General features: G+C 47.6%; 1 protein-coding gene across 1 annotated transcript in view; it reads left to right on the top strand.

Annotated features, from left to right (window-relative positions):
• CERCAM (cerebral endothelial cell adhesion molecule) overlaps positions 1-19,181 on the top strand; it is a 244,422-nt gene that overhangs the window by 139,026 nt on the left and 86,215 nt on the right. The window contains exon 9 of the mRNA XM_069609141.1: positions 16,754-16,886. Coding sequence (XP_069465242.1) covers positions 16,754-16,886 — 133 coding nt within the window. The remainder of the gene's footprint in view (positions 1-16,753; positions 16,887-19,181) is intronic.

The raw sequence follows: 19,181 nt of genomic DNA, 5'->3' as shown, positions 1-19,181 counted from the left end.
CAGTCACCACTCCCTTCCAAGTCTACCCAGACCTCCTCATACCATTCCAGTTCCACATCTCGGGGTTCTTTGATAGTGGTGTGCCATAGTTTGTCTACTATGTACTTATCACGGTACATAGGCACTAACTGGTACCTGGGAGTGTTATCTGTTCCTGTCTGTACATGTACTTCTTGTGTCGCCTTAATTGTACCACCAGAGTTGCCCATTGTCACCATCATCATTGCGCCGTTAGGGACCGCATTTGCACAACATCGGAGGCCCACCTGGCACAGGCAGAACGCCACGAGGAGAAACACCACAGCTGGTACCAGAAATTTAATTGTCATTCCAAGCCAAGAGGGAACCCAGGAGAAGATATTGTCGAACCACGTGCTGGCTTCTGCTCCACCTTCCATCTTCATCTTCTCTCCCAGATTGTGTACTGCTTCGATCACGTGGGATAAGGAACCATTCTCCGCGTCTTCAGAAGGTACGAAAGTGCAGCAGGCACTTCCTATTTTTCGGCAAACACCTCCGTCCATCGCAGTCAACAGGTCCAGAACATACCTGTTCTGCATGGTCATCAGACGTAGAGCTCGCAGTTCTACTTTTATTATGTTGAACCCTTCTTCAGTGTCATTGGCTAACTGAATTAGTTCCCACCGTGTTATCTGGAGCCATTTTGCATTTGCCCTTGCTTGGACACTTGAGATCAGCGAGGCAAAGAATGTTTCTACAGAGCTGAACAGTCGGTACCTGTCTGGGATCTGTGCCAATAAATCGGATGAAGCTTGGGATATGTAATTTGATGCCCGTCTGTTCCGTGATAGCTCTTCTCCCTTCCCTCCGGAGGACAGGACATAGAGGTGTGATTTTGCAGTAGGAGGAACCGCACCCTGGGGCATGTTCTCTGGCGTCCTTTTATTTTCATCAACGTGGCTTTCTGGAATCACCATTAGGGCCGAGTGCAGTGTGGCCATCGAGCAGCTGCCGCTCCATGCCTGGGGAAGGTGCAAGTAGGCCTGGTTCCCACATACCCAGTATGTGTCCATTAATGCGGCTGTTCCTTTTCTCATGTCTGGGATGGTGAGAGTCTTGTTGCAGCTTTTATTCGTCCCTATTGCCACTTTTCCTTCTCCCTTAAAACATAGTTCGTTCTTGATCTCACTTTGTAGTTTGAAGGGTTTCTCCATTGCTGTTACCCATGTCAGTTTGGAAATGTGCTCCTTCCATACTGGTGTGCATGTTTCTTCTATCCATCGCATCCTGGCTGGTTGGACACCTCTCAGTGCTTCCGCTTTGCACAGTACTTCTTCATCTTTCCATTTGTTTTCAGAAAATAGTGTCCCTTGTATCGCAAAAAATGGTTCTTTGAGACATACCACTCCAGCTGCTTTTGGATAGCACGTTTTTTCCGTCTGTATAATCTTGAAAGTGACGTCGTGTGCCTGGAAGTTGTTTTTTATTCGGCATAGCGTGAGATGAAGGAGACACTGGGCATCTACAATGGGCAATTCTCTGGGCAGCAACACTTTAGGTGTGCCTGATGCATGGGGAATGAGCGAGCAGACATAACAGCTCTCATTTGTCATTTGTTTGGCTGTGGCACTCATATCAGCATACCATTTATTTGCTTGGTGGGGGTGCCGGGGGTCTTCCATTTTGTCTAAGCCTAACCCATAGTACTCATCATACCCCCTCCTGCTTGTCTCTCTTTTCCGCCTACTATCCTTGCTTCTCCTACGTCTGCTTTTGGTAAATGAAAAAATGGGCCCCCCTTCCTCCTCCCCACCCCCCTTGTCAAACTTCTGATATGTTTCCTTAGGTTCTGTCATAGTTATAACATTCCCATCTTCCTCAATAAACAACAAATCACTTTCTTCTAATGGGGTGGGGAGGGTAGTGGGGCTGCTATACATTTCAGGTGTGGACATTGTGTTGCTTTCCATCTCTGTTTGTATACCTCTTGAGTTTGACAGGGCGACAGTTGGTGGTTCAGTGTAGTAACCCCATACAAAGTGTGATCCATCCCATAGTAAAAAATCACCTTCTTTTATATTTACACTTGTAGTTGTATTGCTCCCCAGAGCTCGGGTGATGTTACTCCCCCCTCCCCCCTCGGTCATCTCGATAGAGATGAACGCTATAAACCAATACGTCACCAGGCAAAACATTGATAGGAAAAATATAATAACACAAATTGACAATCCGCATTCGTATGAATATGTAAGTCTATCTATCAACACTTCTCTAATCCTAACAAATCTATTAGTTGCAGGCTGCCCATTAGATGCCATGGTAATTCCTGTTTGAGATACAAAAGTGCATTAAGTACAGACATGTAAACATTTCCCGGACGTTATTAACTTTTTTTTTTTTTTTTTTTCATAAAGCATGGGCGTGGGTAGGGGAAGGGTTTGTTTCCACAGACAAAGGTATTTGCAATCAATACGTTTAGATCATTGTACAATATATATAAAATCTTCTTCAAAAGAAAGAAAAATTTCAAGAAATGAGAGAACAAGGTTTTTCTTTTTTCGTACGAATGCCATGTGATCATTTGCATTCATTGTCAATCGCTGCACACACACAAAATCACCTTTACTCATTCTCCATAACACCACTGTCTGCTGTTGCCTGTGCCTCGTCCTGCACCTCACCTTCCACGGCGCTATAAGCTCTGCGTACGTCTGTCAAATGCACCCAGTATCTTAGGCCCTTTACCTTTACTGCTGTGGGCGTGCAAAACACTACCTCATAAGGGCCATGGAAACGTGGCGCATTCCACCTTCGTACAAAACTTCTGACATATATAAAGTCACCTGGCATTAGCTGTAATTGTTTGTCAGGCAGTGGTACCCGTTCTGTTGTATTCCCCTCCTCTCTTGTAGAGGGGGGGGCGAGTTGCTTCGCTATAATGCGTGCTGCCCGTGTTAGTTTTTTCAAGTACTCTGTGAACTCCTCTCCCAATATCGCTGCGCTTCTGTGTGCATCAGAACGTTCACGGAGAGGCGAGTGCGCTGTGTGCATTCTCCTTCCCGTGACGATCTCATGCGGGGACAAATGGTGGTCTTTGCTTGGCTGATTGCGCAATTCGAACAGGGCCAAGGGTAGGCAGTACATCCAGGTCTTTTTAAGGGAAAAACACAGTTTTGACAATCTGCTTTTTAGCAGGCCGTTCATCTTTTCCACTACGCCATTACTTTGAGGATGATAAATCGAGCATAATTTGTGCTTTATTCCCAATAACGTAGTCACTTCTTTGAACAGTTCATTAACAAAATGTGTGCCATTGTCTGAGCGAATAACTTCGCAAATTCCCCAGCGCGGGAACACTTCCCGTACTAGGAACTTTGCGGCGCCCCTCGCATCAGGACGCGCACAAGGACCTGCCTCCACCCACCTTGAAAATGGACATACAACCACAATCATGTAGCGGGCCCCATTACATCTTTCTCCCATGTCTACATAATCGATGTGGAGCTCTCTGAATGGGCCATTTGGTTTTGGTATCGTACCCCTTAGTGTGCGCAATGTCATACCTGAGTTATAAATTTGACATGTCGTGCATTCCAATGCCAGTCGTGTGATGTGTTCCTGGAGGCAAGGTGCAAACCAATCTTCTTGTATCTCCGCCATTATGTGTTGTTTTGCGTTATGTGCGGGGAAGTGTAGTTGTTGAAATGCTATTTCTAACAATGTGACTGGCATCACTGCTTTTCCTGAACTTTCTTGTCGCCACAATAAATCCGTCGGCGATTTGCTGCATCCCCTCTTATTCCACAACACTTTCTCTTCTGCACTTGCTCCCTCTTGCAGCTCTATTATTTCTTGTGTAGGCATCATGTTGTATCCTGTGGGGACCTCTTGGCTTGCTGTGTGGTGTAACATGTACTCTCCTACCTCACCTTTCTGAAAATATGAAGCTTCTTTGGCGGCGGCGTCTGCTGCCGCGTTCCCCAAAGATATAAGATCTGTATTTGTAGTGTGGGCTTGGCATTTTACGATGGCCACTGCCGTGGGTTCTTGCAGGGCCTCAATCAGTTCTTTTAATAATTCTGCATGCTGAACCGGTGTTCCATCTGCTCGTCGGAACCCTCTCCGCCCCCACCGTGCCAGCCCTCCGTGTACTGTTGTTGTCATGTATGCTGAGTCTGTATATATTGTCACTGCGCATCCCTTAGCTGCATGCAATGCTTCTATTAGTGCTATTAGTTCGGCTGCTTGGGCTGAATAGTGTGATGGGAGGCGGTGTTGCACTAGTGTTTCGTATTCACCTTCCTCTAATCGTACCACTGCCATACCCACATGTTTCTCTCCTGTCTCCATGTCTATTGAGGCTGACCCGTCCACGAAATACACCTCTCCTTCGTTGAGGGCATTCTCAAAAATCACCTGGTCCTGACCTTCGTCACCTGTGTATGTTGCACAGTTGTGGTTCTGCATGTCTTCAATGGTGCACGCCTCTGTGATGAATGTGGCTGGGTTCACTGTTTTGCATCTTACTATATGTATGTTTGCACTGGACAATATTATTTCATATGCTGTGGCGCGTTGTGTTGTCAATGTGCTCTTTGATCGCTCTAATATTGCAAAGAGTGAGTGTTCCACAAATAGTGTCACAGGACAGCCCATTACTATCGTGGCACTTTTTTCAATGGCGAACGCGGCTGCAGCTAGTGATTGCTCGCACGCGAAATGACTTTGCATTACTGCATCTAGGGTGCCACTATAGTAAGCCAGTGGCTTGTGCCCTAACGATGTCTTTTGTGTCAGCACTGCTGTCATCAGTGTTCCTTTGCAGTGCGAGAATAGGAAGAATTCGCGCCCATAATCTGGATTTGCCAGTACTGGAGCGCTTGATATCAGCTCTTTCAGTGAGTTAAATGATGTGTTCATTTCTTCTGTCCATTCTATGTGTTTGTTTTCCTGCTGGGCTTCTTTGAGTGCCTGTAATAAGGGCTTTGTGTATGCTGCATAATCCAATATCCATGCTCGGCAGTAGTTGCACATACCCAGGAATTTCTGCATCTCTTTTACTGTTTTGGGCTCCCCAACTGCTCTAATCGCCTGTGCTCTGTCTGGTATAATCCGCTTGCCATCCTTTGATATCAGCTGTCCCAAATATAGGACCTCTGTCAGGCAGTATTGTAACTTGCCCTTGTCCACTTTGTACCCTTTATTGGCCAATAATATCAGGAGTGTTATTGAATCCTTTCTACACTCTTCCTCAGTTTGTGCACAAACCAATAAATCATCAACGTACTGAATCACCGTGCTTTCTACAGACAAGTTCCCCAGATCTTCATGTAGTATCCTGTTGAATATGCTTGGGCTCTCGCAATATCCTTGTGGTAATCTGCAATGTTCGAACCTCCTCCCCCCTAGTGTAAACGCTGTTAAGTACCTGCTCTCTTCTGCTAAGGGAATCGAGAAAAATGCATTTTTCAAGTCAATGACCGTGAAGTGGGACGCTGTCTTTGGAATATTGCATAGTATTGTCGCCGGGTTCGGGACTAAAGGGAACTCCTTCTGAATCACATCATTGAGTGGGCGTAAATCTTGTATCATCCTCCATGAACCTCCCTTCGCCTTTTTAATCGGGTAAATGCATGTGTTACATGGGGAGTTTGAGGGCACTATTATTCCTTGCGCTAACAGTGCATCTATTGTCTCTCTGATCCCTTCTTCTGCTTCGCGTGACAATGGATATTGTTTTACCCGGGGTAGAATTGCTCCCTGTTTCAGTTTTATTACCACAGGCTGAACCCCATGTAATAACCCCACATCATGGGGGCCATTTGTCCATATGTTAGTGGGTACTAACCTCATGTCGTCATCAAAAAATGCATGTGGTGCTCCTACTACTGCCATTAATTCAACTTGAGTTTTTCTGGCTGTAACTACAATGTCGCACGGCATTGCTAGTTCCATCACTATTTCGCCATCTGTCTCAGTGTCTGAAAATAGCTCCTCGTCCGAGAGCTCCCTCAGTGGGATATTTGCATTTGTACACAGTACTGTCCGCCACTCACATCCTTCCATGTCAACGCCAATCACACATATTCTGCTTGCTGACACGTGTACTGCGTGTAAATCCAACGATAGCACTGACCCGGGAGCAGTGTCGGGGCTTGCTATGGGGCGGAAAAGGAATTCGGCTGGGATCCTCCAATCCATCCTTTTTAGTTCTGGTACTATAAGAGCCAATGTTCTCATGCCCTCAATAAACATCTCCTCGTTTCTTGGTAACCCTCTGATCTCATGCATGATTGTGTGGCCATGTATTACTGCCATTATGCGGAGGGGACATATGCCAGGTGTTGAACATAGGATACCGCTCCCTGTGAATGATATTGTCATATTTAGTTTGCTTAAGAGATCCCTCCCCAGCAAATTAATGGGAGAGCGTTCATAGTACAGTAAGGGTGCTTTCACTGTTTTACCCCCCACTGTCACATCCAATGCCTCTGTGTAAGGAACTTCAATTACAGCCCCAGAGAACCCCTGCGTCTCTAAAGTTTTATTAGATAACGGGAACCGGCCCTCTTTAATACATGATTTTTCCGCTCCCGAATCCACCATGAATATGAATTGCTTGTCTCCTATCTGCGCTCCTATCAATGGTTCCTCTGATGCATTGTGGGTCGTAGATAGTACCGGACACGCAAGTGCTCTCTGTGGGCTGTCCTATGCGGGGTGTCTCATTGCCCCCCCTTGATCAAAAATGTTCCCCGAAACTACTGACACGCCGCTATAAGGTGCGGGGGCAGGCGCTCCATTAGCTACTGTGGCGAAAGTGTTACCTGGCGTGTATTGTATATTGTCATTACTCTGTGGGTGGTTTTGTGTTCTGTACTGATGTCCGTATAGTTGTGCGTTACTTCTTTGTCCTGCATTTTCTGGTTGCTGGTATTGTCCCATGGGGAGGCCGTATGGACTTCCTGGGTGGGGGTGACCGTACTGCTCTGTCTCCTGAAACCCGTTGTTTTGTCTGCTTCTGCACTCCCTTGAGTAATGTCCCCATCTCCCACAATTCCAGCAGCTCCCCTGTGGACCTCTGGGACCCTGCCACCCATTTCCTCCCATTCCTCCATACCCTTGTCCTCCTCTTCGGCCCCTGTACCCACCTCTACCCCCTCGTGGGGCCCACTCTTGCCACATTGGACCTCCGTTCTGCTCCTGCTCAGTCCACTGTCGTTGTCCTTGCCCTGCCCAATTTGCTGCTATTCTTCCTTGTATTGCTATTTGCCCCGTCTCTCCTTCCTCTCCCTCCCTCATGAGTGGGAGCCCTGCTACCGCTGCTGCAACCTTCACCAGTTTTGATTGTACCAACTTTGCCTCGTCTGCCAACCTTTTCTGTGCTACTTCCCTCTCTCTCTCTTTTATCCTTTTACAATGGTGCACTATTATACTTTGGATCTCTGGCCACCCCTTTGCCTCAACGCCCGCTATCTTATCGAGTGCCTTCTGCACCTCTTTTGGGAGCCCCCTCTTAATGATAAAATAAAATAGAGATGTGGATTGGTGCCAGGGTGTGCCCGTTTCCGCTCTCCACATCTCCTGCACCCGGAGAATGTAATCCATAGCATCCTCCCCGTCATTCATTGTACACTGCATTACTGACTGTAAATCTGGAGTATCTGGGAACGTCTCCCGCAGCGCATCCCAAACCCGTGCCCGCACTGTATTAAAAGACGCTCCATCATGACGGTCACAATCTAATGTCACGGCCGGGAAACCAGCCTTAACCCATACTCTGTCTGCTTGATCTCCTACTGCTGATACTAGTAGGCTTTTCACATCGCCTACTGCCAGCGGTATGCCGGCAGTATGTTTCTCGAATGCATATATCCACTTGCTCGCCCCTCCGGACAACGGGGGCAATAACTTCATCAAATTAGCTTTATCCATCTGGGCCCAGGGTATATAGTTTGGCCTTCCTCCCCCTCTGTGTATTAGTGGAAGTTGTAATTTTCCTTTTAACGTGGCGCCCTCACCCACTTTGGTCGTTGCTGACCCCAATGGCGCCATCCTCCCCACTCTATTCCTTAGTCGCCCCATCCACTCGTCATCTATTGTTCCTAGTGAGCATCCACCGTCCAGCTCCTCGCTTTCCCCTCCTACTGCCATGCTCAACCTATCACTCTCATCTACTTCGCCTCGGACATCACATAGCAGGTCCTCTCTGATCCCTGTCTGCCGTGATACATCACCGATGCTCCCCTCTGGTGTTTCCACCTGTATTATTCTTGTCGGTTCTTCCTCTATTCTGAACAATATTTCACCCTTTTTCCATCCTTCCTCAATTTCTCTACTTTCACTTGATGTTCTGGATACACGTCCTGATCGAGTGGGAGTGCCTGCTGTACGCTCACATATGTCTTTTATTCTTGAGAGTTCATCCTTTGCTATCGAGAGCCTCGATTCTAAATCGCTCGTTAGCTTTTCTATGTCCCCTCTTTGCGCGCTTCTCTGGGCACGCTCTCTAGTGCTTTCGTACGGTGGGGGGGCTGTTGGTCTTAGGGGTGTAGTAGTTGTAGGGGGAGGCACATAAGTAGGATCACTATATCCTGCTGCGGGGGCCGGTTTATGAAATATCGGGTACAAACTAATCACCTCTACAGGTTGTTCTGTATTTAGTTGTTCCTTCTCCTCTCTTGGAATCATCAATGGGTTATCTGTGGTGGAAGGTAGATCGATATTTGGCGCCGGAGCTTTGGGTGGGGGTATTTCCTCAAATAGTCTCCAGAGATCTAATATCTCCTTCCTGTTTTGCCACTGTTTGCCCTTGTACTTGAGGTGAATGCACGTTCGTACCATATCTAGGACGCTTTTTTCAAAAGACCCCCCCTTTGGCCAAATCTGGGGCAATCCTTCCCCTTTTAATTCTGTTACCCATTGATCGTGGTATTTCTTGATTCGTTCAGCGTATCCCGGTAAGCTCGTACAAATATGTGACAAGGGAGTTTCTGCCCCCATATTCTAAATCAATAGCACTGACCGTGTTCACCTACTTTACTTTTGATTACGTATAGATATGTCTACGTATATTTTTATGGCCCAGGCAAGAGCAGACTTCTCAATGATATCACGCAAGTTAAATTCACTACTAACATTCTTTCTTACTCGCCATTCCTCATTCTCTTCGCATCCCTGTTCAAACCCGCGCAATTTTCATTCACAATCAACCACCTGCTAGTTATGGTCCACACTCTCTGGCACCCCCTCGCGGTCAGTCGTTCTTCTTCACTATTCACACGGTGCGCGCACCCCTCACAATGCTTTCCCACTCACACCTCACTTTTTTCCTCCCTTTCCTCCCTGGCCAGCTGTCCCTGTTTTTCTGCTATGGTTACTGTGTTCACGTCTGTACGTGCTACTACTTAATCCCCACTCCTACAAATGTGCTCCCTACTTTATAGTTCTTCTACAAGTATATTTATCTTATACCCTTTTCACTTTCACCCCTTACCCCGTAGAACGGAAACAAAAGAAATAGAAAGAGTAGCAATCACTAAAAGTATCCTAAGTGTCTCCCTTTGCCAGACACCAATAACTTATTTTTTACTTCTTCATAAATTCCCAGTACTAGTTTAGATAGCACTATGCGGCGCCGCCTTCCACCCCCTTTCGGAGCTAGGTTCCCGTCACTTCTACTTCTTCATTCACTTCTTACTCCTAATGGCCATATGCAAAGAAAAAGATAAAGAAATTTTCAAGACCCGTCTTTAGTAGACCCCCATTATTCTTCTCCTCTACCTGTCCCCGTTCCTCTGTTCACAATTTCCCCTCCCTTCCCCTTTACGATCGCTCGCACTCGGTACTCACGTGCCCGTCTTGAGCCGATAGTCTCCGAAACTGGGTCCGTCCAGGCAGTGTCACCGGTAACTCAACGGTCAGCCCCTGGCTCCGGCGAGCGGCACTCAAAGGGGATTTTTTTCCAATCGGGATCCCGTACCCTTTCTCATTGAGTGCGCACTTCTTATTGTGCCGGTCGCCGTTGGCGGGCAGCCTCCCGGAGCCGGCTCACCGTGCGTATCCCTTCTCGACCGGGGATTCTCGTGCCACAAGGGGGTCGTTAAAAAGGAGTTAGGAAAAATAATTTGGAGATATCACGCTATCGGGGTCACCACTGAAAGGAAGCGCCCCCAAGTTAGCACGATCCTCCCCGCAATAGGAGACAATGATGGACACTCCCGTAATGGGAATAAGGCCAAGACAGAGTGCTGGTGAGCGTAAGTGGGGATTTATCCAAAGAATAGGGCATGCAAAGAACTCTGCAACCTCCGAGAGCGCTCTGTCTGACAATAGCAAAGACAGGCGTATTTCTAATACAAAAAACGTCATCAAAACCTACACACTATAGGGGGCACAAGTTAATTGGGATTGGGTGGCGTCGACTAACTATAGGTGTTGCTGCAGCTTGGTTGGTCCGGGTGGGAGGACGTCACTGGTCAGCCTCGTGGTAGGGTTGGGCCTGGCAGGCCGGCTTGAGGTCATCCGGGCGGTGTTGGTATGCTGGGGCAGCCTGTGACAAAGATGAATACCTTTCCTGACTCGTTTGCCCTAGGCCATGCACACTGCAGTTATTCAAGAAATGACATTTAAGTTCATCAATAAATCGCTCAGCAGTTTATCCTATAAAATAAATGCAACACATGAGGAATGCACCTCGTGAGAGGTCTGGTAGTTGTCGGTTGGGGTGAGATTTACCTGTGTCCTATTGACCGCTATTTTAGGTCGAGGGGCTGGGCTCTGGGGCCTGGGCCGAATGATACATGTCTGTCTGCTGCGTTAGAAGTTATTATATAAATGGGTCTCTGTGTCTTGTCCCAGCTTTGCACGGGGTCATGATTCTTGGGGTGGTCTAGGGGGGTTGTGGGATTTACGAGGGGGTGCTGGTAGATCTGTGGATTCAAACGTGGGTTTATTACTGTGCTGTAAATAACACAGGTGGCGGGCTGTGGCCTTGGGTGCGGTACCGGGGCCTCTGACTCTCTGAAGCGGCTCCAGCTTGGTTGGGGGAGGTGAGGGAGCGCGGCACATGCCTTAGCTTCTTTATCTGGCAGGCTTCGTAGGGTGGGAGGGAGAATGGCCTTGCATATATTCACAAAGGTTTTTTCCTCGTGCGTTGCTGACTTTTGAATGCAGAACTTTTATAATGTTTTGCCTTATTTTGATCTTATTTAAACACACATCTATATTTCGACTTCGTTACACATTTCTTTAATACAGTCGAGTCGAGTACCTTTTCATTACATGGTATTATATGTACTGCAGTGTTTAGGTATCTATATACATTCGACGGTACATGAGGTAGAACTATATTATGGACCACAGAGATTGACGGTTGCCACTATGGGTGACTTAAGGAGACATATAGGGGTTCATGTGTCTACATATGACTTAAAGACACTTTCTCTGTGATCTAGCAGCATTAGTACAATCACAATGTGAAGTCATATAAACATTTCACTTTTATGGCTAATTCATGGTTTGCAGATTCTGTTTAAGAAAAGTAGTTCACTAATACCACTACTTGAATTCATTTCTGCGTTGCCCTGGCCTCGCGGACCAGGTCACACGGGATGCAGTATTACATTGTGAACGACGAAATGTTACAGTGTTAGCATCTCGGGTTATCTCATACCCGGCTTTCTCATGGGAACGCGCTCGCAGCGGATCTACCATAGTGCTGCGGTGGCAGGGATGCTTGGAAAGCCCTCCAAAGGTGGGGGGCCGCGCTACAGTGTGCTAAACTCACGCCATCTTTGCTAGACAAGATGGCTTCTAGGCCTAACTGAATTTTTGTATATGCAGGGAACGGATACGTGTGGGCAATGTCGTCGGCGGGTGAACCCTCCTCCACCTGGGCCCGGGTGGCATGAGGGGACGCCCATCGAGTCATGGTCCTCACCTGGGGAGAAGGCTGTAGGTGAGGAGGGCCTCGCGGCCAGTCCTCTCCTACAGGACCAACTCTGTTGGTGACGGTGCGCGGTACAAATACCTTTAACATTTAACATATTCAGTCTTCTGTACAGATGAAAGCTCGGAAATCAAAGTCCAAAAGGCGGGGGCACGGACCATCTATGCACAAGAGCTAGAAATCCAGTCGCTTGCATTAAACGGAATGAAGATGGAAATCTTAGGGTTTAGGCGAGAGGATTGATTGTAGAGCCCAGACTCCCAATGCTGGTATACATAGTTCATAATACCATAATACAGTAATCACTGTGAGTGAGGACCTTGTCTTTGACACTCATATTGTAGCAGAGTGGACACAACTTCTTCAGCATGGGCAGAAACATTGTCCGGCAGGACTGCTCACTGCAAGTGAATATATAACAGATTTGGGATACAACATTCTATGTTTTTGGAGCAGGGTCCAGTGAGTTCCCCTTTCAAAGCCCTCCTCTTGCCCAGGTTGGGCTATTTCAATTCCATCTACATAGGAGCCAACCAAAATATGGTAAAAAGGCTACCTCTACCGCAAAGCAAACCCGCTGGAGCCATCTTGCCAATTAATGGCAGAGCATCTCCAGTCGACCGTGAAATTAATACGTTGACACCTGGTAAAATGGCGGCTGAGATTCAGGCTGTTCCAACTACTGCGTAGAGCGTGTGTTTCAAGGGGCATGCCCTATGTGGAGTGGGATTACCAAGTACATTGCTGTTACAGGTTCAGGACTGGGTGCTGGGGGCAGATGCTTGACTATTTACAGTCCAGGGGCCCACCTGAAATTCCGTCTGCGATGAGCTGGCCCTATCATTGTCACCTGGTGAAATTCTGTATCTGATGAGCTGGCCCTATTAATGTCACCTGGTGAAATTCTGCCTCCGATGAGCTGACCCTAGCAACATCATCTGGTGAAATTCGGTCTTTGATGAGCTGGGCCTATCAATTGCGCCTGGTGAAATTCTGTCTCTGATGCGCAGGCCCTAGAAACATTGTCTGGTGAAATTCTGTCTCCTATGAGTTGGCCCTATCAATGTCATGTGGTAAAATTCTGTCTCAGATGATGTGGCCCTATCAATGCCACCAAGTGAAATTCTGTTTCTGATGCGCTTGCCCTATCAGTGTCGTCTGGTGCAATTCTGTCTCCGATGCGCTGGCCCTATCAATGTCACCTGATGAAATTCTGTCTCATATGCATATGCCCTGGCCCTATCAATGTCACCTGGTGAAATTATGTCTCCAATGAGATGGCCCTATCAATGTCATCTGGTGAAATTCTGTCTCTGATGTTCTGGCCCTAGCAACATCTTCTGGTGAAATTCTGTTTCCGATGCACTGGCCCTATCACTGTCGTCTCGTGAAATTCTTTCTCCGATTCGCTGGCCCTATCAATGTCGCCTGGTGAAATCCTGTCTCTGATGGATGAGCTGGCCTTATAAATGTCACTTGGCGAGATTCTCTCTCCGATGTGCTGGCCTTAGCAATGTAGTCTGGTGAAATTCTATCGCCGATGAGCTGGCCCTATCAATGCCACTAAGTGAATTTCTGTTTCCGATGTGCTGGCCCTATCGTTGTCACCTGGTGTAATTCTGTCTCTAATGAGCTGGCCCTAGCAATGTCGCCTGGTGAAATTCTGTCTCTAATGAGCTGGCCCTAGCAATGTCGCCTGGTGAAATTCTGTCTCTAATGAGCTGGCCCTAGCAATGTCGCCTGGTGAAATTCTGTCTCCGAGGACGTGGCCCTATCAATGCCACCAGGGGAAATTCTGTTTCCGATGCACTGGCCTTATCAATGTCACCCAGTGAAATTCTGCCTCCGATGCGCTGGCCCTATCAATTGCACCTGGTGAAATCCTGTCTCTGATGAGCAGGCCCTAGAAACATTGTCTGGTAAAATTCTGTTTCCTATGAGTTGGCCCTATCAATATCCTCTGGTGAAATTCTGTCTCCGATGCGCTGGCCCTATCAATGTCACCCAGTGAAATTCTGCCTCCGATGCGCTGGCCCTATCAATGTCGCCTGGTGAAATCCTGTCTCTGATGGATGAGCTGGCCTTATAAATGACACTTGGTGAGATTCTCTCTCCGATGTGTTGGCCTTAGCAATGTAGTCTGGTGAAATTCTATCGCTGATGAGATGGTCCTATCAATGCCACTAAGTGAAATTCTGTTTCTGATGCGCTGGCCCTATCAGTAGCATCTGGTGGAATTCTGTCTCGCATAAGCTGGCCCTATTATTGTCACCTGGTGAAATTCTGTCTCTGATGCGCTGACCCTATCAAGGACCTTGGTAGAGTGGAAGAGCATTCAGGCTTATCTTAAGAGGAGGATGTGAGCTGTAGGTAAGTACACTGAACCTAGTTAGCAATGTAATATCAAAGAAACACTAAAACATACATGTATATTAAAATATATATTTATTATATTTACACAAGAATCCCCTTTAAATTACTTTAGGATACTTTTCAAAGGCCACTGCTTAGTTTGTAGTCGCTTGCGGTTACATTTGTTACAGCTTTTTGACACTAATGACAATTCTATCGTATTGTCGGTAATAATGCGCATTCGCGAACTTTAACAGGAATACGGTAAAGACATTTACTCTGCGTACACATATAAGATAGTGACTTTTGGGAAGCAAAACAGTTGGTTAGTGTTATCCTAGCAGAGCTTCAGGTTCTAGATGCAGTTTCTTCGCACAGCAAGTCTTTTAAAGTCCAAAACGCAACCCTAGCTAAAAGGCAGTTCACACAGGCTCAAAGTCTTGCAAAGCAGCAGAAGTCAAAAGTTGCTGTTAATACTTTCTAGTCGCTAGGGAGGAAGATACAAGAAGGCTAACCCAACGTTGGCGACCCTGTTAAGGACACGCTAAAGGGATACAAGCAGCGGCTTCAGTCGGAGGATAGAGGGGTTGTCCTGGACACCTCTGGGTGCACTCCAACACTCTGGAGTGATTTCACGGATCACAGTAAGCAATATCTTTCTCCCCACAGTACCTTAGGTTTGAAGAAAAGATTGTGGCTGGATTCTCCTTGATGTGGCAGCGCTGAACCCGATCTCTGGATTCCCTGGTCTGAAGCTGAAAGGCAGGGCAATGGACGGGATCTCTCAGCAGCAGTCTCGAGGCAGGACCTCTGGCACGGCTTTCATTGAATTCTCGGGTCACTCTGTGGATTTGGTGCCTTTTGTGCAGCACCAACAAAGGAAATGATTTGTCCAGTCAATCTTCTTCGCTTCTCACAGTCCCACAGTCTGCTGCAGGGACCTGGGGTAGTTGGATCGGATCTCTGTGGTGTCCTTGAGGGCTCATCAAAGATCTGGACGGGTTTGGCCTTTCCTCGATGATGCACTCGGAATGGGCAGCAGGTCTCCTGGTATTGGGGTTTCTCAGCTCTAGAAACTCACAGGACATTGGGAGATGGCTCAAAACAAAGTTCGTCCTGGTACTTGTTGGTCTCACCAGTCAAAGGGAAGGAGTCATCCTCTTCAGCGTTCCTCTATCACACAGAAAATGGGGTCAGGACAGCAGTGGTTGCTTCACAGGGTTGGAAAGGGTCTGCAGGTGGGTGTAGTCGTCTACTTCGGTTACTTCAGCTTCCTATGGTCGACTTGCTTTTCACTCCAGAAGCCTCGCCTTTTATACAGTTCCAGCACACACTCCTGTGCAATCTCTCAGCAGTTTACATAAAGGGGTGGGTGGCTGTCCAGTCAAGACAGCCAGACCCCCTGTGGGAGCTGGTCCTATTCAGGCACTCTGGCAGACAAAGGACAGGGGGGTGGAAAACTCCTCCTCCACTTCCGGCCTGCCCAGACATTATGGAGCCTATACGGGGACACCCAAGGGTTCCCGCCAAAGGCAAAACACACACACAGGCTTCCTCCCCTCAGCATGGTAGAAGAATGGCTGACAAAGAACAACCACGCTAGTAATGGTGAAAGAAGAAGGGTGCCCCTGAGTTGGTACTCGGGTGCCCCTATTGTGCACGATCGAGGCTATAGACAAATCACACAATAGTTGGTAGAACACGTCCACTGCCACCAACCATGACTAGGAGATTGTCTGTGACTAAAAAGCCACAGGAGCAGAGAGAAGGGAGATGCTAGGTATCACTTTGGCACTCCACATAAGGTGGTGTGTGCCAATCTCTCAGACTATTAAGTTTTAGGAGAGATAATGAGTATCTCTTTATCCTTCAGAACTGTAGTTACTTGAGGATGAAGAAAAGAATCTCAAAGGAGGACCCTGAGGGTCCTCAGCAACACTGCCCATAAGGGATGTGTGCTGTAATAGTCAAATACAGATGCCTTGAAGAGATATGGAGGAACGTAGACTCCATAGAGTACAGGTAAAACACGGAGAACGGAGTTCCGAAAGACAGACCCATAAGACTGAAGGAGTGGAAAAAGGCTCCACTCATTCAGGATTTCAGAAAAAGGTCCAGAAGTCCAGCAAAAGGTGCTGGGGGTCTCGCTAGGAGAGGGGGTGAAGCATAATAATTATATATCCCCCTAACAGCATTATCAATGTTTGCACAAAAACCTAAGGCCTGCATTTTCCAACCAAGCTTTCTCAGGAGTTTAGGAGCAGGTTGCCTTTCCTTCTTCTTAACATGGTTAGTAAGTCAGCCGGCTTTCCTGGGCAGCTGTTTGGGGTGTAGCGCAGTGCATGTGGCAGCGTGTGCATACCCTTCATCAGCCTTCTCCCACCACACAAGAACCATTGTAAACTCACACTTGTCCTGGCACGTGTATAGACTTCGATGCTTGCTCAGAGTTCCTCTGCTGACCGCTGCCTCTTCTCTTTGTGGTTTTAGGGCTTTGAACAGCAGCGACATCAAGAAGCTGGGAGTGGACCTACTTCCGGGATATTATGATCCATTCTCTGGCAGGACCCTCACCAAAGGGGAGGTTGGCTGCTTCCTCAGTCACTACTTCATATGGAAAGAGGTAATAGCGCTGTCAGGGGGCAGTGCCTGGTGAGTCCCGAGCTGCATAGAAAGCATACTTGAGGCAGTGGGGCAGGTGTGTTAGGTCTTTGTGGAGCACTCCTATCCTGGTCAAACTCTTGGAAAAACTGGCCATCTCCCGGCTTAATCTTCACACTGAATCTGTTGGTTATCTCCATGACCATCAATCTGGCTTCAGAGCAGCCAGAAGCAACGAAACTGCTCTCCTGAACACCCGTGAAGATCTGCTCACTAATCTTGACTCTAGCCTTCCTTCTGTCCTCATCCTCCTTGACCTTTCCTCTGCCTTTGCTCCCCCACCAACTTAAAAAACCTAGGCCCTGAATACTCATCCTTCACAATTGACGGTAACCTTATCAAGGTGGCCAAGGAGGTAAAGACATTAGGATTCTATCTCGACTCCACCTTGTCCTTCTCTAAACAATTTAACACACTAGCGTCCACTACCACGCACACGTGTAAACCTATTAGAACTGGCAAACCCTTTCTCTCTAACAACAGTTGCATCATCTTGGCCAGAGGCCTTAATTTGTCCTGCTTAGATTATTGTAATGCCCTTTACATAGGCTCGAACAAAACCATTATCAAGAGAATGCAAACTCTCCAAAATAATGCCTTAAGAGTGGCCCTAGGCATTGCCAGAAGAGATCACATCTCCGTGAGTAGGCGACAAAACAACTGGCTCTCGACCAATGATAAAATCCTCTTAAAAACGGCGTCACTTACCCACAAATCACTAAATATTGCCGCACCCACTTACCTCACTGAAAGATTCCGCAGACGGACCTCTGTAAGACCATCCAGACTAGCTAACCGTAATTGCCTGACCGTTCCCAGATTCAAACTATCCGAGATTGGTGGCTGCAGCTGCCCCGTAAAAGCGCCCCAGCTTTGGAACTCCTTGCCCCCTTCACTTAGAGAAGACCATTCCTACCTGAATTTCAGATCAAATACTATCACGTGGCTCAAATCTTCTGACCTGTAAAACTGGCAAGGTAATCTCCACCCTGTGACCCTAGGCCTTTGCTATCGAGTTATAACTCAGCACTACCCACTCCGGATCCGGGGTAAAAAATAAAAACGGATATGTATGTATTGTGTGCCATATTTGTAACTTGCCCTAGTTATTCCAGTCCTCATCGTTCCATGTATGTACTGTATTTCACTCTATGTAACTGCATTTCATGCCATGTAACACTGTAACTAAGCTTTGCATATTCCTATAACTGTTGCGCCCTGATACCCCTGGGTCTGGTGCGCATTATAAATAATAAAACAAACAAACAAACAGTCAGTCATGCCATCCTGATCAAACGACTCTGTGAGAACCTGGGTATCACGGATCAGGCCCTGGAGTGGTTGACCTCCTTCCTGCTGGACCGACCCTACCAGGTCCAACTTGGGTCCTTTCTATCCACCACCTCTCTCTCTCCACATGTGGTGTTCCCCAGGGCTCTAACCCTGGCTCTTCAATGTCTACTTTGCCCCTTTGGTCCACCTTATCTCTACCTTCTGCTGTAACTTTCAGTGTTATGCTGATGACACTCCGTCCTCTTTCAGGCTCCCCTCAGCCACCTCTTCTCTCTCGCTCATTCCTGACTGTCTATCAGTGATTGAGGATTGGTACGCCTCCAATGATCTCTGCCTTAATGCCAGTAAGACGAGATCCTTCTCAATGGGACCCCTGCTCCTGCTTTCCCTCTCTCACTCTGGCCGCCCTCCTTGGGCCCTCTTCCTTTGCCTTCCTGTGAGGCAAAAAACCTTGGTGTAATCTTCGACTCCACTCTCTCCTTCTTTCCTAACATCACAGACCTTGCCAAGAAGGCCCACTACAAGCTACACCTCCCCAGAGGTATTCTACCTTTTCTCACTTTCCCCCAGAAGTTCACTGTCTCCAGAGCCTGGTTCTCTCTAGGCTGGACCACTGCAACAGCCTCTTTCTCAATCTGCCGTCCTCTACTCTCTTCCCCCCAGAAACTAATCCAAAGCAGGACTGCAAGACTTGTACTTGGCCTCAAGCCCATGGACTGCATCTCTCCAGATGTGAAATCTCTCCACTGGCTCCCGGTTGCTTCAAGGATCAAGTTCAAGACCCTCTGCATCGTTCACAAGGCTTTCTGGGTCTGGGGCCTGCACTACATCCAACTTTCTCTTCCAAAATACCTTCCATCTCGAGTCCTTCGCTCAGCTACCTCAAACTCTCTGAGGGTCAGATGCTTCTCCAGGCAGAGAGTGGGGGGTAGATCTCTCTCCTATGCAGGTTCCTCCCTCTGGA

The sequence above is a fragment of the Ambystoma mexicanum genome, chromosome 8 (assembly GCF_040938575.1).
Source record: "Ambystoma mexicanum isolate Mex_15411 chromosome 8, UKY_AmexF1_1, whole genome shotgun sequence".
NCBI lineage: Eukaryota > Metazoa > Chordata > Amphibia > Caudata > Ambystomatidae > Ambystoma > Ambystoma mexicanum.
This window is presented reverse-complemented; position numbering and strand designations above follow the sequence as displayed.